At 41.8% G+C, this 26,375-nt stretch overlaps 1 protein-coding gene across 1 annotated transcript in view; it reads right to left on the bottom strand.

Moving 5' to 3' along the window:
* The window catches only part of LOC133536428 (amyloid-beta A4 precursor protein-binding family A member 1-like), a 40,599-nt gene that overhangs the window by 1,576 nt on the left and 12,648 nt on the right, over positions 1 to 26,375 (bottom strand). The window contains exons 3-13 of the mRNA XM_061876931.1: positions 20,152 to 21,954; positions 16,338 to 16,658; positions 13,345 to 13,384; positions 12,732 to 12,877; positions 7,909 to 7,941; positions 7,700 to 7,786; positions 6,740 to 6,940; positions 6,415 to 6,594; positions 2,733 to 2,945; positions 2,537 to 2,656; positions 1,230 to 1,370 (exon numbers count right to left, since the gene is read on the bottom strand). Of these exons, the coding sequence (XP_061732915.1) occupies positions 1,230 to 1,370; positions 2,537 to 2,656; positions 2,733 to 2,945; positions 6,415 to 6,594; positions 6,740 to 6,940; positions 7,700 to 7,786; positions 7,909 to 7,941; positions 12,732 to 12,877; positions 13,345 to 13,384; positions 16,338 to 16,658; positions 20,152 to 21,915 (3,246 nt within the window). The 5' untranslated portion in view covers positions 21,916 to 21,954. The remainder of the gene's footprint in view (positions 1 to 1,229; positions 1,371 to 2,536; positions 2,657 to 2,732; positions 2,946 to 6,414; positions 6,595 to 6,739; positions 6,941 to 7,699; positions 7,787 to 7,908; positions 7,942 to 12,731; positions 12,878 to 13,344; positions 13,385 to 16,337; positions 16,659 to 20,151; positions 21,955 to 26,375) is intronic.

The following is a 26,375-nucleotide window of genomic DNA, read 5'->3' as shown; positions in this document are numbered from 1 at the left end:
CTTAAAAAAGGTGAAATAACTGAAAACATGTTTTCTATTCTAGTTTCTTCAAAATAGCCACCCTTTGCTCTGATTACGGTTTTGCACACTTGGCATTCTCTCGATGAGCTTCAAGAGGTAGTCACCTGAAAGGGTTTTCTTCACTTCACAGGTGTCATAGTTTTGATGCCTTCAGTGACAATCAACAATGTAAATAGTCAGGTTAATAAATAAAACACATTGAAATGAGAAGGTGTGTCCAAAATTGTGGCCTGTAAATATATGTATATATATCTATTTATTTTTTTCTTTTCTTTTTTTTCCTTTTTCTGAAAGAGCGCGTAATTGCCGATGTCACATTAGCGACGGGAAAATGCATGTTTAGACTATATTATTTGCCTGGGCGGCGAGGAGACACAGAGTACAAACAGTAGAAAATGTATTAGCAAGGACAGATTTTTTTTAATAAAAAAATACAAAATTAACTAGGGACTTCCCGCAGGCCGGATTTTGGACCCTGGCTGTAGTTTGGGGACCCCTGTCATAGACACTTCACAAACTTAATTCATGAAAATTGACCTCCAGGGGACCATTTTTACAAAATGAAAAATATTCATAAGGTCTATTAGGAGGCCATTTGTTTGCATTTTAAATTTACCACTGAGCTATGTAGAATATTGTGGTATATAATATAGATTGGAATAGAACGCTTTACTGTCATCAAAAATGACACCATGATGAAAATACAGGAGGCTACTCTGTTAGGTACAGTCAAAAGACAAGACAAACAATAAATAACATGTAAAAAATAAATACATAAATGTACAAAAATTACAGTAAATGCCACAAAAGAGGAGTATTTTTTGCGCTTAAGTGCTGCTCGGTCATCAAATTTGAGCTTTGTGCTCAGAGATAGCCGATCACTTTCAGCTTGCATGTAAAAAAATATATATATATACACCTCTACACTGTTCTCCGCAGCACTAACAGACCACCCATCTAATGTGTGCTCTCTTGCAGGGGCCGTGCAAAAACCATATCTTCACGTTTTCATTAAATCAATATAAATCGAGCTTTTTTTCTAATCAAATTATTTGATTTCGTCTATTAATCATTGCATTCCTACAATACTATATCATATCGTGACTCACGTATTGTCATATTGTGAAGTAATTTCCAGCAATGATTTGACAATAAGAGCAAAAAACCCATCAACAAATGAAAAATAATTCATTGTTTGACTATCATACCTCTCCCATGGCGTTGGACAGGATCTGAACAATCCTCTCATGAGGCGTCGCCACAACACTCTGACTGTTGATCTCGATGATGCGGTGACCGACACGTACGCCACCCCGCTCGGCGATTCCTCCCCTCATCAGGCTGCAGATCTGCACAAATATTACGTGAAATATTACAGAATGTACATCAAACAGCAACGTAATGTTTAACATGATGAAGTTGCAGGACTGCTGATGGGACTGGTGGCGAGTTCTTGCCGCATCAGGTCTTTAAAGACATCTTGTAACATTTGCTTCGTGGAGTGAGTGATAAGAGACGAGAGTTGTAGCAGGACAACTTCACCCTAGCAACGTCTGCTCACAAAGGATCATCAGCGTTTGACGATGTAGAATAGAGAATAGAAAGTACTTGTCAATGCGTGGATTGTGAGGTTTGTTTTCCCAGAAGGCAAAGGAAAGTTGGCGTGGGAAAAGTGTGAAGGTAAGGACATCATGTAATTTAACACTGACAAACTACAAAAAAGGAAGCAAACAAAGGCGCGCACAATGGCGGAAAACAAATTTGACTAATGAAAACAAAAGACTAGCACAAAGGCAATTAACTATGAACACAAAACAAAAACACTTACAGTGGCATGGCATGAAGCATGAACTATAATAAACAGGAATCTCGTGGGTAGCAGAGGTAGTATGGATGGATAGATAGGATAATGTCACCAGGACGAACAACAGAAACAGACCGGCTTAAATAGCAGTGACATGATCAGTGAAAACAGGTGCGTGACTCGACAGGTGAAAACTAATGGGTTGCTATGGTGACAAAACAAACAAAAGTGCACAAAAAGTCCAAAAACAAAACTGAACATGACTAAAACAAAACATGACCACACAGACATGACAGTACTGTATGGATCCCTTGGGGAAATTCAGCACCACAGTTCGCTCACAATAAACAATAAACACTTGGGTGTTTTTTTACATGTGAATAATATAAATACAGTCTATTACACAGCATTAACATGTGAATAATATAAATACAGTCTATTATACATTTAAGTACAGTCAAAAAGGAACATATGCATTATACAGTCTGATGGCTGTCTGTATGGACAAGATTAGACAACATTAAAGTACCAGTAGAGTGGAAAAACACTTTATATGCTTAATTGTGTTTCATTGTATCCATTAAACCAGGGGCGTCAAACTCATTTTAGCTCAGGGGCCGCATGAAGGAAAATCTCTGCACACGTGGGTCGGACTATTAAAATCATGGCATTAAAACTAAAAAAATAAAGACAACTTCAGTAAAAACTCACAATGCCGTTCTGGACACTGAAGCCCAGCTGGTATCTGAGGTCCGGCCTGCGAATCAGCACCATAGTCACAGGTGGGCAGCGGACTATGTTCATCTTGATCCTGCACTGACATTTCAGTCCCTGGAGGAAGAAGAAGTCTGATTGGCCACAAAAAAAACTCAGCAAGTTCCGACATGCGTGGAGAAAGCCGGCGTACTTTAATGATGCTTTGGCAGGTGCTGAGCGGCAAACCGACCAAGCTGGTCCCGTTAATGGTCATGATTTGGTCGCCGATGTTGAGTCGGCCGGACTTCTCGGCAGGACCGCCGTGCATCAGGCTGGCGATGATGACGGTGGGGAGGATGGATCCCCAGCCCGACTCCACGATGACCACGCCCACAAGCTCTCCTTTCTGCTTCTCAATGTAAACCTAACAAGAAAAGATCTGATGACTTCATCAGTTAAATTGCAGGAAGAAACAAGCAAAAGAAATGTTTACAAATAACAAAAATCTTTTTTCTGCCACAGCTGGACCAGTTGCTCGATAGAAAGAGCAATTCGAACGTTGATCTCATAAAGTGGGCAATAAGACTAATCTAGAAGAGTCTGAATTCAAGGTGTAGCTTTAACACGGCTGTCCAGAAACTTCAGGGTTCCTGGTTTGATTCCAGTTTCCGCTAATCTAGTCACTGCCTTTGTGTCTTTGGGCAGGACACTAAACCCACATTGCCCTCTTGGTTGCCAACACAGGGAAATTTAACCTACCAAGAAGCTGAACCATGACGAGCCAGATACGGTCCCCGGGGGCTACACAATAGGGGACGGCGTGGCGCTGTTGGTAGAGGGGCCATGCCAGCAACCTGAGAGTTCCTGGTGCGATCCCCACCTTCTACCAACCTCGTCACGTCCGTTGTGTCCTTGAGCTTCACCCTTGCTCCTGATGGGTCTTGGTTAGTGCCTTGCATGGCAGCTCCCGCCATCAGTGTGTGAATGTGTGTGTTTGAATGTGGAAATAGTGTCAAAGCGCTTTGTGTTCCTTAAAGAAGTCGAAAAGCGCTAAATAAGTGTAACCCATTTACCATTGCCCACTGTTACGGTCATGCTTAAAATGACCATAATATGATAAATGTTGTACATATTTCTCCGTAACAGTACATGTTATATTACAGACAATACCCAGGACACTTTGGAGGGACTATGTCTCCCAGCTGGCATGGAAACGCCTCGGGATCCCCTGGGAGGAACTAGACAAAGAGGGAAATCTGGGCTTCTCTGTTGCCCCCATGACCCCACCCCAGATAAGTGGAAGAAGATAGATGGATGGATGGATCTAGGTTGATTGGCAACACTAAATTGGCCCTAGTGTGTGAATGTGAGTGTGAATGTTGTCTGTCTATTTGTGTTGGCCCTGCGATGAGGTGGCGACTTGTCCGGGGTGTACGTCGCCTTCCACCCGATTGTAGCTGAGATAGGCACCAGCGCCCCCCGCTATCGCAAAAGGCACAACATGCATTTGTTACGTCTCGTCTCGATTACTGTAACGTATTATTTTCGGGTCTCCCCATGTCTAGCATTAAAAGATTATAGTTGGTACAAAATGCGGCTGCTAGACTTTTGACAAGAACAAGAAAGTTTGATCATATTACGCCTGTACTGGCTCACCTGCACTGGCTTCCTGTGCACTTAAGATGTGACTTTAAGGTTTCACTAATTACGTATAAAATACTACACGGTCTAGCTACAGCCTATCTTGCCGATTGTATTGTACCATATGTCCCGGCAAGAAATCTGCGTTCAAAAGACTCCGGCTTATTAGTGATTCCTAGAGCCCAAAATAAGTCTGCGGGCTATAGAGCGTTTTCCGTTCGGGCTCCAGTACTCTGGAATGCCCTCCCGGTAACAGTTCGAGATGCTACCTCAGTAGAAGCATTTAAGTCTCACCTTAAAATTCATCTGTATACTCTAGCCTTTAAATAGACCTCCTTTCTAGACCAGTTGATCTGCCGCTTCTTTTCTTTTTCTCCTATGTCCTCCCCTCCCTTGTGGAGGGGGTCCGGTCCGATGACCATGGATGAAGTACTGGCTGTCCAGAGTCGAGACCCAGGATGGACCGCTCGCCTGTGTATCGGTTGGGGACATCTCTACGCTGCTGATCCGCCTCCGCTTGAGATGGTTTCCTGTGGACGGGACTCTCGCTGCTGTCTTGGATCCGCTTTGAACGGAACTCTCGCGGCTGTGTTGGAGCCACTATGGATTGAACTTTCACAGTATCATGTTAGACCCGCTCGACATCCATTGCTTTCGGTCCCCTAGAGGGGCGGAGGGTTGCCCACTTCTGAGGTCCTCTCCAAGGTTTCTCATAGTCAGCATTGTCACTAGCGTCCCACTGGATGTGAATTCTCCCTGCCCACTGGGTGTGAGTTTTCCTTGCCCTGTTGTGGGTTCTTCCGAGGATGTTGTAGTCGTAATGATTTGTGCAGTCCTTTGAGACATTTGTGATTTGGGGCTATATAAATAAACATTGATTGATTGATTGATTGACAAGCAATAGAAAATGGATGGATGGGTTGGATGGATGGATCGTTTGACAGCACCAGTTAAAACACGTTTAGAAAGTCATAATCAATCTTCTATGGTTTAAGTATGAAAATATTCAATTTACAATTCCTACTTCACAGGAATTAAAGGCCTACTGAAACCCACCACTACCGACCACGCAGTCTGATAGTTTATGTATCGATGATGAAATATTAACATTGCAGCACATGCCAATACGGCCGGTTTAGTTTACAAAATTGCAATTTTAAATTTCCCGCGAGGTATCCTGTTGAAAACGTCGATGATGACGCTTATGTTGACGCGTGCTTGTGACGTTATTGGTTGGAGCGGACATTTCAGCCCAGCGCCACTCACGGCTAAAAGTCGTCTCTTTTCATCGCATTATTGCACAGTATTTTGGACATCTGTTTTGCTGAATTTTTTGCAATTTGTTCAATTAATAATGTAGACTATAAAGAAGAATGCTGTTGGTGGAAAGCGGTGGATTGCAGCTGCCTTTAGCAACCGACACACAGCCGGGGTTTCTTTGTTTGTTGTGAAGCTTTAACACAGAGCGGTCAAGCGAACATGTTTCTCTACGTCAACCAGCAAGTTTTTGGATGGAAAAATTGTGATATTAAGTCGGCTCTTACCAGAGACTTGAGTGTATTATGCGACCTCCTCCTGCAGCTGTCAAAAAGGCAGCTGTGATCTTGGCTCCTCCATTGGCTTCTCTCAGAGACACTGGCGTTCACCGCAGCCCTCCGACTTTCAGGTATGACTTTATAATTTCACTAAAACACTAATAACACAATAAGCAGATAAGGGATTTTCCAGAATTATCCTAGTAAATGTGTCTAATAACATCTGAATCGCTCACACTGCCATCGCCTGGAGCATCGCATTTTCTTTTTTCTTTTTTTTTGTGCTTCACTCTAACTTTCCTCATCCAATAATCTTTCATCCTCGCTCAAATTAATGGGGAAATCATCGCTTTCTCGGTCCGAATTGTTATTTCTGCTAGTGGCTAGGATTATAAAAAATGTGAGGATGTGAGGAGCCCTACAACCCGTGACGTCATGTGCACATCGTCTGCTTCTGCAAGGCTTTCTTATTAGCAACCAAAAGTTGCGAACTTTATCGTCGATGTTCTCTACGAAATCCTTTCAGCAAAAATATGGCACTATCGCGAAATGATCAAGTATGACACATAGAATGGACCTGCTATCCCCGTCATATAAGAATATCTCATTTCAGTAGGCCTTTAATTTACCATTGTCAAGCCTGGGACCAATTTACAGCAATAAAATAAGGGTTTACTGCATCCCAATGTCCCCTGCTGCACCTGTTGGTGCACTTACATCTCTACAGTTCTCTGATTTGGAGAAGTGGATGAGGTCGTCGTTGTACATGTCCTGAGTGTTGAGCAGGTCGCTGTACTCCCTCTGACTCAGATCCTCTGGGTCGATGCCGTTGGCCCTGAGAAACTCCTGGTAGGCCACGCTGAAGGACTGACCGATGGACTGAGCAATCAGCTGAGCCTGGAGGAAAGATGGCAATTTTGATGATTTGATTGTATTTCTTATTTTCAACATTACCTTCATTTGCTTATTGGTAGAGAAAAAGTAAGCAAATAAAAAAAAAACAGCAGCAGAAAATAACATTATAATAAATAACATAACTCACATCCTCAGACTCAAAGACGTGACAAATCATTCTGTAGACGCGTCTGTCATCATTGGACATGGAGTTTTGCTCAGCTGTGTTGTTCAGGCTTTCCTGAGCGCTGCGAGCACGAACCATCTTCCCTCGGGCCATCAGGACCACCATGTTGCCAATGTCAGCGATGTAAGAGATGGTCCTTAGCGGCAGATCCATTAAAGACTCCTGGTGGACCGCACAACTTTTTCAACAGTGCTTCAAAGACAAATTACTTTAGTATCACTTTTTATATAATCTATTTACATCAAACTGATGATTGAATGTGTATTATGGTTTTATACACTACTGTGAAGATGCATTGATGTACTGAAATGTGTGACGTTTGCTGGGCATGGTGAAGCGGGTGCGTTCTTTCAAGATGCAGTTCGGGCTCGAACACAGCGTAAAAGGTAAGAAAATCTAGATTTATTAAAAATTTAACAGACTAGGAAACAGAAAACTTGCACAAGGCAGAAAAGGCAAAACAAACAGAACTAGCAAGGGAGCTAAAAGAAAACAAGCATAGCATGGGAGCTAGCAAAATAGAAAAACAGGTCTACCAGATACGGGGATCAGCGTCGTCACTTGTTACGGGTAACAAAAGCTAGGATGCGAGAACGAGTCGACTGAAAGGGCAGGCTTAAATAAGGATGGTAATCAACAAACAGGTGTGAGTCCGGAAACAAGGAGCAGGTGGAACAAATAAGCAACCATGGTGACAGAACAAACAAGGAAGTGCACAAACAAACTCAAAAATCCACAAAACCTATGATCCGGGTAGCAGATCATGACAGAAGTGTGTATTATTGTTTTTGTATAAACTATTAATAATCAGAATCAGCTTTATTGGCCAAGTAAAAAGAGGTTTATTAGTGTTTTTGTATTATCATATTGATAAGCAGTATGAAATAAATTATTTCATTACAATTTTAATTCATTATTTACCTGAGTGTCTGCATTGAGGACTTTGATTCTTTGCGTGGACATGAAAAGATCCACTTCAGCAGTGGATGGAGTTTCACTGTCAGGACTCTGTTGAGATCAAATAAAAAAAGATTATGTTTTCAGTTTTCACACACAACAAATGTAAGGTCTCAATGAGTTATCACAAACTTCATTTTAACTTCAAAACAAAGTTTGAATAAACAATTTACCTTTTTTCTGTTTTTTGCTTGCTTCTGTGCTGCCTGCAGAGTCAAAAAGCACAACTCAGAATTATTTTTTTGGGGGGGGGACAGTGTCATTATGTTGTATAAGAAAATCAGGGGGAACATTACTCTTTCCAATGACATAAGACGACTAATAGATGCATGTAAATGAGTCACCAGAGACATTAAAATAGTTGCACATGAAAAACTTTCAGGCATAGACGACTATGCTAGTGAGAAAGTGAAGACACGTCTCCATTAGCTGGTGGTACCAGACTATGCTAATTCCAATTATAGTTCATCAGTCAAACACTCAAATAAATACTCTTCTGCCAGTAAATCATAGTCTGCAAGGTCAGCAGTAGCTGGCAAGAGAGCAGAGGCTGCAGCAGAACTCACGACAAAGGAAGTAGAGTATGAAGTGTTACTAGAGGAGGAAACACAAATGGAAAATATTAAACTTTTAGAGAGAAGGTAAAGAAAGGAAAAACATGAGAAACTAAAGGCTAAAAGGGAGTTAAAGGCTGCTCAAGCGAGACTAAGGACTTATGATCAAGAAATAAGGAATGAAAATAGTGTTCACGGTATTGACATAAGCAGAGCAGGTCAGAAGTCTCCTACGGTTTCTGCTCCCATTCAAGACCCTAACAGTAACGTGGTGTTAACCTCATCTCTACATGCAGACATATTTTATTTAGCTCAAGCAGTGCAAGACAGTATAGCCATCAACAGACTGCCAATTCCTGAGCCCTCCATTGTCACTGGTGACCCAATCCAGTTCATTGAGTGGAAAGCTTCATTTTGCTGCCTTCATTGATAAGAAGAACATCGTACCTGCTGACACTCTGCACTAATTAAGGAGATATTGTATGTTGGAGGTCCAGATCGAAAGACACTTGAAGGCATCTTCTACCGAAATGACAGTGACGTATACAAAGATTCAAAGGAACGTCTTAACCAAACTTATGGACGTCCATTTGTCATACAAAAGGCATTCAGAGAAAGGCTGCCAAAATGGCCAAAGATACAAATATTGGTCTCTACAGGATTTAGGGCATTTGTTAATTTTATTCAAGCATGTTATGAGGCCTTATCCCACGTTGAAGGCTTAAACATTCTTAACGACTGTAAGGAGAACCAAAAACTTGTACAAAAAAAACTTTATTGGGCAGCCACATAGATGGAAACGTCAAGCAGCTCACCAAATTAGAGAAAGTGGAAGTTCCCAGATTTGAAGGATTTTCAGAGTTCACGTTGTCTGAAGCAGAGATTGTGTGTAACCCCATCACATCATTTCAGGCTCTCCAGTCTACAGACTTCTCCACAAGCCCAGTCTAGAATTACCAAAGGGAAAAACAACCCACATCCTCTGTTCTCTACACGCAATCAGTTGCAGAGACTGACAACACAAAACAAAGGTCAAATGTCAAACAACCCTGCTTGCTTCGTCAAGACAGCGGTCACAAACTTTACAGTGGCCCTCAATTTAAAGGCAAATCATTTGAGGAACGGAAACTGTTTATAAAAGAGAAACAACTCTGTTATGGCTCTCTTAAACCAGACCTCAATGCAGAGTACTGTCATTACAGACTAATATGTGAAGTTTGTAAGAAAAAACACCCTACCTCTCTACACGACTTCAATTAAGACAATAATAAATTGGCCAAGAACCCAACTCAGAGCGCCACAGAAAAGGCTGCAACTACCCTGGCTCTAAATACGGAAACCAACACACAATGTGTAAACACGTCTATGATCGTACCGGTATGGGTTTCTTCAGAGCCACACTCAGGTACAGAAAAGCTAGTTTATGCACTTTTAAGACACTCAAAGTGACATTGTATTTATTGACTAAGATGTGTGAAATAGTCTTAATGCTAAGTCTACACCAATAAAGTTAAAGCTCTAATGCTTGGTAAAGATGCTGTTGTGCCAAGCAAACAGGTCTCAGGTCTTAAAGTGAGAGGCTATAACTCCTTAGAAACGATAAAACTCCCTCCTACGGCAAGGCAATTAAATCCTTTAAAAGGTAAGAGTAAATTAAATCCCCCCAAAGTTTGAGTGTGAAGTTGATAGGCTACATTTGCTCCAAGGCCCTGGCTTCAAGGCAGGTAATTGAAGGAGGAGAAAATGAACCTGGGCTGGGTTTTTGTAGGTGCCACATCATTACACAATAACTCATTAAGCATGTCCACTGTGTGTCACAGAGTTACCGTCAAAAAGTTCCCAAATGTGACTCCAGTTGATGCACTCAAATTTAATCGAGTTTGACTTCAAGGATGATAACACGGATAACAGGTCTGTGTCTCAGGATGACATTCCCTATTTGAAAACGTTAAAGGAAGGCATTTATTAAATACGCAGAAGTGTTACGCTTGGGTGGCATTGTAATTGTTTCACAAAGATGCAGACGGACCTGCGGAAGCAGTGTACAGGTAAGAAAGATGACTAAAATAGAATCTGTGGTGATTGGCTAGTTCAGGGGTAGGCAACCCAAAATGTGCCTGTAGCCGCAAAAAATTAAAAGCCTTATATAAGTGTTATAATGAAGGCAACACATGATGTAAGTGTCTATATTAGCCTACTATCAAAGGCTGACGCAAATTTTATTTGACAGAAATGTTGTATTTTAATTTTTATTCTACAAATTTATGCAACATTGGAAATCATTAGTAAAATGGTGGCTTCCCACAGGATGAGATAACTTCTGGAAATGACTGGCTCAGAATGGTAAAAGGTATACAGTAGATGTGGAGAGGAAACAACAGGCGATTTTCTCCTAATGGAATTATCACTTTGCAAGCTGGCTAACGTTTGCTGTGGTCTGGAACAAACACCGACCAGAAATGCAGCCAATATTACATACATACAATAGTAAATGGGTTATACTTGTATAGCGCTTTTCTACTTTCAAGGTACTCAAAGCGCTTTGACACCTTTTCCACATTTACCCATTCACACACACATTCACTGATGCCGGGATCTGCCATGCAAGGCGCTCACCAGGACCCATCAGGAGCAAGGGTGAAGTGTCTTGCCCAAGGACACAACAGACATGACTAGGATGGTAGAAGGTGGAGATTGAACCAGTAAGTGGAGCCCGAACGTTTTTCCAGTGGAGCCCGAACGTTTTCCGTTCGGGCTCCAGTACTCTGGAATGCCCTCCCGGTAACAGTTCGAGATGCTACCTCAGTAGAAGCATTTAAGTCTCACCTTAAAACTCATCTGTATACTCTAGCCTTTAAATAGACCTCCTTTTTAGACCAGTTGATCTGCGGCTTCTTTTCTTTCTCCTATGTCCCCCCTTCCCTTATGGAGGGGGTCCGGTCCGATAACCATGGATGAAGTACTGGCTGTCCAGAGTCGAGACCCAGGATGGACCGCTCGTCGGGACCCAGGATGGACCGCTCGCCTGTATCGATTGGGGACATCTCTACGCTGCTGATCCGCCTCCGCTTGAGATGGTCTCCTGTGGACGGGACTCTCGCTGCTGTCTTGGATCCGCTTGAACTGAACTCTCGCGGCTGTGTTGGAGCCACTTTCACAGTATCATGTTAGACCCGCTCGACATCCATTGCTTTCGGTCCCCTAGAGGGGGGGGGTTGCCCACATCTGAGGTCCTCTCCAAGGTTTCTCATAGTCAGCATTGTCACTGGCGTCCCACTGGGTGTGAGTTTTCCTTGCCCTATTGTGGGTTCTTCCGAGGATGTTGTAGTCGTAATGATTTGTGCAGTCCTTTGAGACATTTGTGATTTGGGGCTATATAAATAAACATTGATTGATTGATTGATTGATAACCCTCAGATTGCTGGCACAGCCACTCTACCAACTTCCCCACACCGTCATAATGTGTCATAAGACATGCAAATATAAATTAAATACACAGAGGACATAAGTAAAGAAAATTAAATGAGCTCAAATATACCTACAAACGAGGCATAATAATGCAATATGTACATACAGCTAGCCTAATTTCACCACACCGAGTGTGTGTGTGACGATCATTTGTACTTTAACTTTAAAACAGTATGTTAACATCGATTAGCTTGCAGTCATGAATTGACCAAATATGCCTGATAAGCACTCCAACAAATCAATAAAATCAACAAAGCTCACCTTTGTGCATTCACGCACAGCATAAAATGTTTGGTGGACAAAATGAGACAAAAAAGGAGTGGCATAAAACACATCTTTCTGTGGCAGCATCGGAGAAAGTTGTACATGTAAACAAACTACGATGAGTTCGAGGATCGCTGAAATTAGTAGGACAAAACGGTGCTTGCCGAATACGCTCATCAGTGAAGAATGTATAGCATAAACGGTGGAATTTGTAACAATAATTTCTTCATCTTTTTTCCATTTTCACACATCTCTGAAAGAGGTCCAGGGAGCCACTAATACGGTGCTAAAGAGCCGCATGTCTAGAGCCGCGGGTTGCTGACCACAGGTCTAGTTGTTTGGTAGCAGCTAAACAGCCATGTTGCAAGACTGTACTGTGTTGTTCTGTTGTCATGAGGGTTCGCCCTGGGACCCAATGTCTAAGAACGTACACCGAACACAGGAAATTTACAAAAAATGTACATATTGTTTTGGTGATTGTGTGATGTGGAGAAAGAATGTCTTTGAATAAGCTACACTTCTTCCGACTCCTTTAACTTGAGTTAACATGAGTCTCTGTGCTCTAATCTAGTATGCATTTAAAACAAACTTCAATAAACTGAACTGAATCCACTGTAGCGGTCAATGGCCATGAGCTTGGTTAGTAAAAAAAGTCATGTTTCAGGAATACTTTATGAAATAACATATTCAACTAGAAATGATGTCCTTACCCTCACTTGGTTCATGGCTTCCTGTGCCTGCTCCATGCGGGCACTCTTTGTAGGCGTCCTCTCCGAAAGAAGGTTGGTACAGCCCAGGTAGGTTGCGGCAAAGATGATGCCATCAATAAGGTCTTCAGGGTCACATGGTCCGGGTACTACACAAATGATATGCACTCATCAGACACGCATTTTGCAGTTTCCACTCTTTTGAGATGACTGGTCTGCGTGTTTGGATTTTTGTCAATTAATCCTTCAGAAAATTTGTGAGGTTTTTACCACAGTATAAAAAAGTACCGTATTTTCTGGACTCTAATACATAGCATATACTGTCAAAGAAACACATTCAAGGCTCTCACTAACTCAGCATTGTGGTGAATTTTTAGCACTTATTTTTACTATACTTATTTGCCACACGTGGAAAACCGGACCGTGAAAATAATGCCTGGATTAAACGGTCTTTGAGGACCCTACTTTAAATGAATATACCATTTATATACTGGAAATCATTAAATAACATTGCTTAATACAGTATTTCGATTGCCATGAACCAAATGTACAATTGGAAAGTATTATGTAATGTGTAAAATGATGGGGGTGGAGGTGAGAAAAAGTGTCTACTCACTATCCACAAATGTGGGAAACGGAGGAAGAGATCTGCGTATCTGTAAAAAGACAAAGAATACCTATCACATTTTTTCTGGTTCCTGTGATTGCTGTATCTTCTTGATATCCACACAAATATCAAATACATTAAATGTTTTCTGATTGCTCTATCTGCTTGCTATTAATTAGAGGTGGGAATATTTGGCCACCTCATGATCCGATTACGATTCAAAAGCTACGATTCAATTAAAAATCAATTGATGCATCTTTAATGTATGTATATTGATGCAGTTTTACATTTTGTTTGACTAAATAAGTGTTTATCACTTGCAACTTTAAAAAAAAACAGCGCATTTGTAAAAATAAATAGTTAAATTAATTCCCATGTTTATTAAATTGATGAAAATGTGTGCAAAACTGGAACATAAGTGTCTTAAAATGAAGCAGGTGGTCGGATCTCTCAGAGAGGTGGTTTGCTGCAGTCAGCCAAATTTTAAAACTGTCTGCATTAAATAAATTGATTATCGATTATGACGTTTACTAATCGATTCTATAATCCTGCATGTCCAAATTGCGATGCAGCCTAAAATCGATTATTTCCTCCTCCTCTTCTTGGTATACACACAAATATATTGAATATTAAGTTAAAGTACCAATGCTTGTCACACACACACTAGGTGTGGCAAAATTATTCTCTGCTTTTGACCCATCACCCTTGATCACACCTTAGGAGGTGAGAGGAGCAGTGGGCAGCAGCGGTGTCCGCGCTCGGGAATCATTTTTGGTGATTTAACCCCCAATTCTAACCCTTGATGCTGAGTGCCAAGCAGGGAGGGAATGGGTCCCATTTTTATAGTGTTTGGTATGACTCGGCCGGGGTTTGAACTCACAACCTACCAATCTCAGGGCAGACATTTTAACCACTAAAAAATTGTTTCCTGTAATTGCTGTATTTCCTTGCTATCCACACAAAGGCAAAATACATTGAATACTGTGTAGTTACTGGACTTTTGTGGTCGTCACAGATTGTCCATAACAAACACCATGTTCAAAAATAAGGTTGTCCATACGTGCACCTGGTACAAGGACACCATGGGCCTTATTTTGATGATTGACTCTGTGGTCGCGTCGTCGGACTTGGGGACCCATGTCTGGGACACTCGGGTGAAGAGAAGGGTGGCGCAGTCAACCAATTACCCCTTGGTGGTGAGTTAGCTCCAATGGTGGGGAGGATGCCAGTCAGACCTGGCAGCCCCAAACATAATGTGAGTGTCTGCTAAGAACGTCTGGCACTATTGGTGTAACAGTACATGTATTTGTATTAAACCGCATCGGTACGTGGATTTCGGTTCGGTTCGGAGGTGTACCGAACGAGTACACATGCTAGCAGCGACCGGACTAGGACAACATGTAAAAGCCAGAGCTGGAAGACCCTCAAAACCCGAACGAGTTTCCACACGGACATATTAAGTAGCGTACCGCACGTTGTGTAAACATTACACACCGAGGCACAACACACAGCATGCTAGCAGCGACCGGGCTACGATAGACTGACCATACCTCCTCTTTTCACCAGACATGTCCTCTTTTGCGGGGCTGTCCGGGTGGAGTTTCTTAAATGCCTCAAATGTCCGGCATTTTAAGTTAGGGTTGCGTGTATTTTCAATGTACGTTCAGGGTTAAGAAGGGGTTAAAAACAAGACAATTTGTGCACGCAGCAGCATTTGTGAGGGAGGGGCAGAGACAGAGAGAGCGAGAGAGTTATGATAAATGCGCATGCGTCGCCAGGCTCTGCTTTTTACCCATAGATTTATCAGATTTTATTTTTTATTATCTATTGCAGGGGTGTTAGAAGTGTGCCCCGGAGGCCATTTGCGGCCCACAGCTAATGTTTTAAAGGCCCACGGCATATTCTAAAAATACTATTAAAATAAACAAAAACATAAACAAAAGTGAAAAAAAAAACCATAAAGGCTAAATGTAATTTAGAAAAAGTTGCAACGTTGACTAATGAAACAAAGCTGGGGTTTTTTTCTTTCAAACTGTCATTGCTTAAAACATAATATTGAATCAAAATCAATGTTATTATGAATTATTGACCTATCCAAGGTTCCCATGACTTCACATCAAAAAACATTTTTTGGGTGGAAGATTTTGCAAATTTGGTAAAGAAATAACCAAAAAAGGTGTATTTTGTTGTTTTCTTACTGTACCGAAAATGAACCGAACCGTGACCTCTGAACCGAGGTACGTACCGAACCGAAATTTTTGTGTACCGTTACACCCCTATCTGGCGCAGTCTCCCGTTGGAACGAGTTCCAATTTCCACCTGTGGGAAAGCGTTGGCCTTATATATGAGTACAAGTGGGCCATGTTGGGGGCTGTATAGCTCAGTTGGTAGAGCGGCCGTGTCAGCAACTTAAGGGTTGCAGGTTCGATACCCGCTTCCGCCATCCTAGTCACTGCCGTTGTGTCCTTGGGCAAGACACTTTACCCACCTGCTCCCAGTGCCACCCACACTGGTTTAAATGTAAAAAAAAAAAAATAGATATTGGGTTTCACTCTGTAAATCGCTTTGAGTCACTAGAGAAAAAGCGCTATATAAATATACTTCACTTCACCATGTTCTGTGCCTCTTTTATTGAGGCGGCCGATCGTCGCTGTGGCTTACGCAAGTTGTTTGGTGCCCCCTCATAATCCGCCGGTGGAAACCAGCGCTGAGGTATGTTGTCAAGCTTGAAAAAGGAGTCCTATTAGGCATTTTAGACTTCTGACAAGTACCAAAAGGCCAAGCAGTGCGTGGAATTGGTGGTTGCCGAGGCAAAACTCGGAACTGGGAGGACAAGCCAAGGAGAAAGACTTCCAGACGGCTTTGAAGAGACTCTAGCGCCGTCTCAGGTAGAGAAAGCGATTAATTGTGAACACCATGCATAGAGTTGATGGTGTGCGACAGTATATTGACCTACACTGATTTGGTTTTAGTATTTCTAATGCTGGTGTACGGGCACTCACTTCCTGGACTGATGGCTGCTGTGAAGAAGGCTGGACCTGATGTGACTGATGTGGTGGATGTTGATTCTGTTGGTGATACTGCTGTTGATGTGCTAGTTTTGGCTGCATGTATGGGTGAGGTTGCTTTGTGACATCCCTCTGTTGTGATGGGCGGCCTTGGTGGTGATGGTTGTTGCTTTGGGGCTGATGTTCAGGATGTTGTTGGGAAAGGGGGACTTTGACGCACTCGTCGCTCAGTGGACTACAAGAGTCCGGATCACACAATGAGGCATGGTGTGATGGAGACCTTGATGCTGACTGCGAGAAGGACTGAGGAGAAGACTGTAGCAAGGAAACAATGAAAAGAAACAGACCGGTAAGTTAGAATACACATTGAATCAAAGACTAGAACAAACACTGAGTGTAATCGATCAAGGACCATGTTGACGGATCGATAGAAATGTGCTAACAAAAATGGTGTAGATATATAACAGTTCAATAACAGATTGGAGAGTTTCATAAACAAAAATAGAATACTCGCTGAGAACCAATATGGATACAGAGCTAATATTTCAACTTTGATGGCTTTAATCGAAATAACAGAAGAAATTACCACTGCAATAGATGGTGAAAATGTGCAGCAGCAATGTTTATGGATCTGACTAAAACATATGGCATAATTAATCACAATATCCATCCATCCATCCATTCATCTTCTTCTGCTTATCTGAGGTCGGGTCGTGGGGGCAGCAGCCTAAGCAGGGAAGCCCAAACTTCCCTCTCCCCAGCCACTTCGTCCAGCTCCTCCTGGGAGATCCCGAGGCGCTCCCAGGCCAGCCGGGAAAGATAGTCTTCCCAACGTGTCCTGGGTCTTCCCCGTGGCCTCTTACCGGTCGGACGTGCCCGAAACACCTCCCTAGGGAGGCGTTCAGGTGGCATCCTGACCAGATGCCCGAACCACCTCATCTGGCTTCTCTCGATGTGGAGGAGCAGCGGCTTTACTTTGAACTCCTCCCGGATGACAGAGTTTCTCACCCTATCTCTAAGGGAGAGCCCTGCCACCCGGCGGAGGAAGCTATTTTCGGCCGCTTGTACCCGTGATCTTGTCCTTTCTGTCATGACCCAAAGCTCATGAGCATAGGTGATGATGGGAACGTAGATCGACCGGTAAATTGAGAGCTTTGCCTTCCGGTTCAGCTCCTTCTTCACAACAACAGATCGATACAGCGTCCGCATTACTAAAGACGCCGCACCGATCCGCCTGTCGATCTCACGATCCACTCTTCCTTCACTCGTGAGCAAGACTCCGAGGAACTTGAACTCCTCCACTTGGGGCAAGATCTCCTCCCCAAATCACAATCTATCACAATATATTAATATAAAGATTAGAATGGTATGACATCAGAGGGTTGGTCTTAAACTGAAATAGAAGCTACTTAACTAACAGGAAACAATACGTAAAGCTAAGAGAAAGAATGTCTAAAACACCAAATATATCCTGTGGTGTACCATAGGGATCAATACTGGGACCAAAAATGTTCAATCTTTATATAAATGACATCTGTAAAGTTACGAAAGACTTGGTTAGTATTATTCGCGGATGATACATCAGTGATTAGTTCAGGAGAGAAGACTCAAAACCTAAAACAAACAGTAACGGAAGAAATGAACAAATCTAAAAGATTGTTTGACAAAACAATTTTTAAACCTCAGTAAAACTAAAATAATGCTAATCGGTAACAGTAGAAGAGAAAGTCAAACCAAATTACTAATAAACGTAATAGAAATTGAAAGACTAAATGACACCAAATTTGTAAGCATAATGATTGATGATTAAATGAATTGGAAATCTCATATAAACAATATACAACATAAGGTGGCAAGAAACACGTCAATAATGATTGAAGCTAAAAATGAATTGGACCAAAAATCACTTTATATTCTCTACTGCTTGCTAGTGTTACCATATCTGAGTTATTGTGCATAAATATGGGGAAATAACTACAAAAGTACACTTCATTCATTAACGGTGTTACAAAAAAGATCAGTTAGAGTAATACACTATGTTGGTTATAGAGAACATTCAAACCCTTTATGTATTGAATCAAAAATACTGAAATTCCACAACATATTGAATCTGCAAACGGCTAAAATTATGCACAAGGCAAATTATAACCAGCTACTGAAGAACGTACAACAGTTATTCTCAGCATAACAGAAGAAATATAATCTAAGAGTAAAATGTAATTTTAAATATTTGTATGCACGTACAACACTTAAGACCTTTAGTATATCAGTAAGTGGAATTTAATTATGAAATGGATTAAGCAAAGAAATCAAACAATGTACTAATATGACCCAATTCAAGAAACTCTTCAAACTTAAAGGCCTACTGAAACCCACTACTACCGACCACGCAGTCTGTTAGTTTATATATCAATGATGAAATATTAACATTGCAACACATGCCAATACGGCCGGTTTAGTTTACTAAATAACAATTCAAAATTTCCCGCGGAGTTTCTTGTTGAAAACGTCGCGGAAAGATGACGCGTGTTTGTGACGTCTCGGGTTGTAGTGGACATATTAGCCCAGCACCACTTACGGCTAAAAAACGTCTCTTTTCATCGCATGATTACACAGTAATTTGGACATCTTGTTGCTGAATCTTTTGCAATTTGTTCAATTAATAATGGAGACTATAAAGAAGAATGCTGTTGGTGGAAAGCGGTGGATTGGAGCTGCCTTTAGCACCGAAACACAGCCGGTGTTTCTTTATTTGTTGTGAAGCTTTAACACAGAGCGGTCAAGCGAACATGTTTCTTTACGTCAACCAGCAAGTTTTTGAATGGGAAAATTGTGATATTAAGTCGGCTCTTACCGGAGACTTGAGTGGATTATGCGAACTCCTCCTGCATCTATCAAAAAGGCAGCTGTGATCTTGGCTCCTCCATTGGCTTCTCTGAGAGACACTGGCGTTCACCGCAGCCCTCCGTCTTTCAGGTATGACTTTATAATCTCACTAAAACACTATTAACACAGTAAGCAGATAAGGGATTTTCCAGAATTATCCTAGTAAATGTGTCTAAGAACATCAGAATCGCTCACACTGCCGTCGCCTGGAGCCTTTGCCTTTTCCTTCTTTTTTTTGTGTGCTTCACTCTAACTTTCCTCATCCACGGATCTTTCATCCTCGCTCAAATTAATGGGGAACTCGTCGCTTTCTCGGTTCAAATTGCACTTGCTGCTGGTGGCTATGATTATAAACAATGTGAGGATGTGAGGAGCTCCACAACCCGTGACGTTACGCCCACATAGTCTGCTACTTCCGGTACAGGCAAGTCTTTTTTATTAGCGACCAATAGTTGCGAACTTTATCGTCGATGTTCTCTACTAAATCATTTCAGCAAAAATATGGCAATATCGCGAAATGATCACGTATGACACATAGAAAGGACCTGCTATCCCCGTTTGAATAAAAAAATCTCATTTCAGTAGGCCTTTAAAGTGTTTACAAAGTACAAAGAAGTGGAACCTTGATAGGTTATCTCAGCTGATTTAAAGTGAGAGGCAGGGTACAAACAGAACAGACTAGAACCACAGACTTGACAAAAAAGCTACCAATATTCACACTCACACTTACAGTTTATCAAGAGTTTTTATCGATCTGGCACACGATACATGTTTTTGGACTGTGGGAGGAAACCTCAGTACCCATAGAGAGCCCACATGCGCAGCAGGACAGCACATTCAGTAGCACCAAACCTTAGTCACGTAACAATGCTCACTATAAACATTAAGTCTGGTAATCATGAATGATAAGGTTCACACTCACGTTGCCTGCCATCATCTGTAGTGACTTGACTTCCTCTGTGGGGCTGATTTCCTGCCTCATCACCCAAATGGGCTCCACTGGCTGGTCAGGAGTGTAAGGGGACCGCACAGTCTTGGTCTTAACCTCCTCAATTGCCTCCCTGATGTCTCTTATCACAAGGCTGATGGTGTCTCCGGATACCTCTGCATTTGGACCTACCTCATCCCTGGTCCCGCCTGACCTGCTCTGTCCAGGGGATGAGTGCTTGGTCCGTGAATCTGCTTGTCTAGGTGCATTCCGAAAACTTTTCTGAATAGGGCTATGATTAGCACTGCCCCCCTCTCCATCAGACTGGGCATCATAGTGGTGCAGCCGGCAACCGACAGAGCTGTCCACATGGGGGGGATGGTAACCTCGGTCCCTGGAGCGCCTTGGTGCATAATGGGTGCCTTTGGTAGGCGAGACTTTTTGTACATTCTCCTGTTTATGGGTGGTAAATAGGTCATTGGGGGGCTCCTTCTGGGCCTCATATGGCTTAGTCATTTGACAAGACTGAATGTGAGGTTCTCTGAGTACCTCAGAATAAGATGCATTAAGGGGTTCTGGAAAAGACTTGAGATGGCAATTTGTCTCTGACTCCTTAACAGGCTGCAGGTAAGACTTTTGGTGGGATTCTGTGTAAAAGTCTGCATAGGTTTTTGGGTAATATTCAGAGGGCGATTCGGAGCACTCGTCTTCCTCTTCAGGCAGCAGATCATTGTCTGGCAGAGGACTCATATTAGCATCCTCACTAAAGTGGTCCAGCATTGGGAAAAATGGAGCATCAGGAGACGATGGCGGAGTTGGGGACTGTAGTGGGGGTGGACTGTGGAGAGGCCCATCGTTATTGAGAGAAGCAGCACTTTCTGTGTCCGAGCATAAATCAGTGATTTCAAATCCCTGAGCTTCAACATCAAGAACCTCATCAATGATGTCTTCCTGATTTTCTACATCCTTGTCTGAATTTTCCTCATCCTTCACTGTCTGCACGTTTTCATGGCTGAAATCCGAGTAATCTGTGCTTGGTTGATGATCTCCTCCATTTAATGACGGCTCTGGGGTTTCATCCTCCTTAACTTCCTTCACGTCATCTTCACAGACCACATCAATATCCTGGAAATTCTGTTGCAGGTCAAGATGTACTAGCTCTGATGAGAGGTGGGTAGGAGTGACCACAGCAACAGGAGTCTGATAGGGAGATCCTCTGCCCTGTATTTGGTCCTTTGGAGATATATCTGTCATGTCTTCCTCTGTAATGTCTGCAGGACCTTCCCTTGGTTCTGCAACTGATAATGTTTGCAGTATTTCTTTGTTTGCAGGCTTCGGTTTGTGAGCTCTGAGCCTTGGATTTGGGTCACCACGGCGGCGGTAACGATTAACAGCAGCGCGAGGCTGTTGGACAGGACGTTGATCACTTTCTTGACTTTCATTAAAAGGGACCACCTCCGGTACAGTACCAGAATACTGACCCTGGTTTTGGCTTAGTCCATTTACTGATGACTGACGATTACGTTGATGTGGTGGATTACGAGCTGCGTGTGGGTGGTAGTGATGAGACAATTGTTGATGATGGTGGGAACTCAGCTCTCCATCTTGACTAAGCATCTGACACGGCCTCCAGGTTCGGCGTATAGGAGGGTCTCCTGGTACTGATCCATTGTCCTGCCTAGACCGCTGAGGAACCAAGGCTGCTGGGCGTTCCTTGCCTACTTCCCCAGTCCACCCTTCCGGATACTTATGGCTCATTTTATTGTGTTGATGTGACTCCAATCTTTAGAACTCAGCCTGCAGATTCATAAACAGAAAAGACAAAGCAGCTATTACAAACTGCCCAAGAAAAAGTTTAAAAGTGACCTGCCGAACACGTAACACATGGTGTCTGATTTTGTGTATTTGGGATCTGCATAAGTCCCGAACATTTGAACTCAAATTAGCGGAGATATTTATAAAACAAATTTGCCTTTCTACGTACTTCCTCCAAACGAACCATTTGGTTTTTGCACAATCTGTGACATTTTCCCCGTCTGTGACGTTAGTGGATTATCCATATATGGTAAAAATTTACCCAAAGTGGTTTTGTGCAAGTCCGCTGTTGTAGTCCGACGTTGTGGTCAAAAAGCTCCTTCTTTTTCACTATCCTTTTGTTGTAGGGAAGACTGGCTCGTACATGCAAATAAATCCTTTCATGTTGCCATTTCTAATACAAATTAGCGTATAATTTGAATTTAAATCAGTCAGTAGACTGGCTATGGAAGCACTAAAAACTACAATACTGATGACGGCGGAACATGCTGTCGAAGTGGAGGCATGTATATAAAACGGCGCAACCTGAAGAGACGGTCAGAAATCGGCTGTAAAACATTCTGTAAAATATAATCGTTGCAAAACGTTGACTACAGAACACCATTACATGTTATGTAGACCACAGGGAAGTGTTTTAAATGCAGAAAAAAAATCAAATGACCCCTCTATTAACTCTACTAACTAATAATAGGACTTTAAAATAGAGCTTGAAGTGGAAGGGAAACCCACTCATCGCCTTTAAAACACCTCATCACCACGCGTGCAGCTGAGTTTTGTTATTATTGTAGATTTCTAATATTCTTTTTGGCATACCAGAGAGCAGGGTATCATCACCTCCATGCTGGCCTGAGAGAGAAACGGGAACAGCTCTGACTATGTTCTTGATATAATAAAAGTAAAAGACGTAAATGAGACTTATATGGTTACTTTCATTATTATTGTATATTATGGTTACAGAACTTTATCATCAATGGATAGTTTTTATTGGCTATTTCTTCAGTTTAAAAGCATGATGTAGTGGCTCTTTAGCGCCGCCCTAGTGGCTCTCTGGAGCTTTTTCAAAAATGTATGAAAACTGGAAAAAGATGAAGGGAAAAAATATTTTTCATGTTTTAACATGGTTTCTGTAGGAGGGCAAACATGACACAAACCTCCCTAATTGTTATAAAGCACACTGTTTGTATTAAACATGTTTCACTGATTCAAGTATTTGGCAAGCGCTGTTTTGTCCTACTAATTTTGGCGGTCTTTGAACTCACCATGGTTTGTTTACCAGTACAACTTTCTCCGACTTTCTAGGACGTGTTTTACGCCACTTCCTTTTCTGTCTCATATTGTCAACCAAACTTTTAATGTTTTGCGTAAATGCACAAAGGTGATTTTTGTTGATGTTATTGACTTGTGTGGAATGTTAATCGGGCATATTTGGTCCCTGCATGACTCCAAGCTAATCGATGCTAACATGCTATTTAGGCTAGCTATATGTGCACATTGCATCATTATGCCTCATTTGTAGCTATATTTGAGCTCATTTAGTTTCCTTTAAGTCCTCTTAATTTAATTTATATCTCATGACACACTATCTGTATGTAATATGGATTTTAAATTTGTTTTGCGGCTCCAGACAGATTTGTTTTAGTATTTTTGGTCCACTCTGGCTCTTTCAAGATTTTGGGTTGCCGACCCCTGATGTAGACAAAGGCTTACAAGCCTGTTTGCATAAAGCCAGATATTTTAAAGTAGATTATTGCAAGTTGTTCTGTGTGGCACTTTGAAAAAAGAATATGTTGATTGAAAGTCTAAAAGTAACATTTATTCCTTCACTCGTTATTTTCACAGTTGTATGCGTTTTTACGTATAGATTATAAATATCGCAGTTTGAATCGCAATCCAAATTTTGGAAGTAGAGAAACAGGTCTGTTGTATTGTATTGTACAGCCTTAATTTGTACACTTAAACTAGGGTTAAGTGTACAAATAAAAATCTACAGTATATTATGTGGTCAGCTGTGTCTTTAAGCAACAGACATAAATGAAATAGTAGGGACTCCTTGCCAGAAGAAGACATTGATAATTTAGGCTCAAAGTGAAATGATTGCAATGAAGGTCTTGGAGCATTCAGTGTGACAATGCTATCAAAACAGATGCCAAGAACTTAGTGAAAAACATGTCAACCATCATATTTTAAGTGTTGGACTGAACTGTTATGTTTATATTCTTCCATTTGAATTAATTCAATGACCTGATTTAAACTCCACACATGAAGCTAAGACTGACACATGAATACCTTCTTGCTGTGAGGCAGCATCCAAACCACTAATTCAGTAAGTTATGTTTTCAAGGAAGACTCCACACGGAAGCTAATACTAAATCCCTGGGGATATATTCGGCTGTTCGGTGCACTTTTTTCTACTTCCACGCACCCGGCAGCAGCTGGCTGAGCAGAGAAGACAAAAGGTCAAGAGGGGACAGAGTGGGAGGACAAGTAGAGATATTTCTCTGATGTAAGATTAGACTCGACACACAGAGCGATGGATAAGCCACTGATCTGAATAATAACTGTACTGCGAGGTACATGGCTACATTTGATACTGATGAAATGTGACGTGGCTATCAGGGTATATATCAGTTATAAACTTAACCATGTATCGCATTGAGAGAGAAGACTCACAACATTAACTTACTGAAGAAGGAAAACCAAAGGACAAACTGTGCAAACTGATACCAGGAAAGAAAACAGCCACCAAAAATGGGCTTGCAATTAGAGGTTCTCTAATACAACGGCGTGGCGCAGTGGGAGAGTGGCCGTGCGCAACCTGAGGGTCCCTGGTTCAATCCCCACCTAGTACCAACCTCGTCACGTCCGTTGTGGCAGCACTCTCCATCAGTGTGTGAATGTGTGGGTAAAAGTGGAAGTAGTGTCAAAGCGCTTTGAGTACCTTGAAGGTAGAAAAGCGCTATACAAGTACAACCCATTTATTTATTTATGAACTTTTTTAATTCCAAAACAATACCAATTTTGGAGCCCTATGTATTGGTCGATACTAGGGCTCGGCCATATGGATCAAAACTGATACCACCGTATTTTTAGTCAGAATCCAGGTATAAGGTACATACCGGTATCTCTTCTCTGGAAGAGGTAATGATCCTTCTTCAGGTTCACATGCGGAAACAATGTTACGACTTTCAAGTTTGATATGTTCTTTGTGCAACACCAGAGCTTAGGATCTCACAAACTATGCCTACACGATTAATCGAAATTGAATCCACTTCGAAGGTTTTATTAATGCGGTAGATAAAACCGCAAGAGGCTTAGGTTGTTTGTTTAAATTGAACAGCCATGTTCCTCAATCAGAATTATTTAGCCTAGCGTTTGTTTGTCTCTCGTTTCAAACAGAACGTAAGACGTCTGAGCGTGTTTATTTAACAGTGCAATTAACTGAACAGCATGACCCCTCTTTTCAGTCATTCACAATCTTTGTCTTGGCACAGATTCGAGCGGGGTGCCGTCGCCAACACTCTTACAGTACAGACAGCCTCGCGACTCGCCAGTGAGAAGTGCTCCAAAGTAACACAAATTAGGACGACAAACATAAGATTATAAGCCCAAAGTTACCGTTATGGAAACATTTCAGCTTCAAATAGGATGAGCGATAGGAGCCTATCAATACGGACAAATGAGCGAAAATGTCGCCGTGATTGCGGGATAGCAATAAAGAAAAAGACAACGTCCGACCTCATTTTTCCAACTGGGAAAAAAATGCACTTTAAGATGTTCAGTATTTATAGGGTTACAAAAATGACTCCATTTAATTTTTGTTAATGTATTTTTTAAGGATATCGGTTATTTACCTTCCAATTACAGTACAATAGTAAACAATCCTACAGTAATGAGGAATACAAGTTAATTATATCCTTTGAAGTGGTTACTTGTATTACTATACTGCAATATATGATGATTACATTAACTTATCATCACTGTATAGTAGGGATGCACCGAAATGAAAATTTGTGGCCGAAGCCGAATAAAATTTAAACGCTTGGCCGAAGGCCGAATACCGAATAATGAATGTAGTTTTTCACAATGTTTTTTATATTGCATAAATAGTCTAGAATAAATATTTAGACATGTTTTTCAAATAAAGTATTTTTTTATTGAATATTGACATTTTTTTTAATAATCCAGTAGCCTTTGCTTTTCAAAAGCACAAAGGTTTTCATTTTTTTTTTGTGGACTTCTGGATCTGCCTCCCGGGAGCCTCTTGGCCATGGAGACCAGCTGCTGGGTGTCTGCCACACCGGAGTCGGTTTGGAGGGACTGGCGGAGATGCGGATGAGGGGACAGGACTGCAGAGTTTGGAGGGATTGGAGGAGATGCGGATGAGGGGACAGGACTGCAGAGTT

Source organism: Nerophis ophidion, linkage group LG17, assembly GCF_033978795.1.
Source record: "Nerophis ophidion isolate RoL-2023_Sa linkage group LG17, RoL_Noph_v1.0, whole genome shotgun sequence".
Classification (NCBI taxonomy): Eukaryota; Metazoa; Chordata; class Actinopteri; order Syngnathiformes; family Syngnathidae; genus Nerophis; species Nerophis ophidion.
This window is presented reverse-complemented; position numbering and strand designations above follow the sequence as displayed.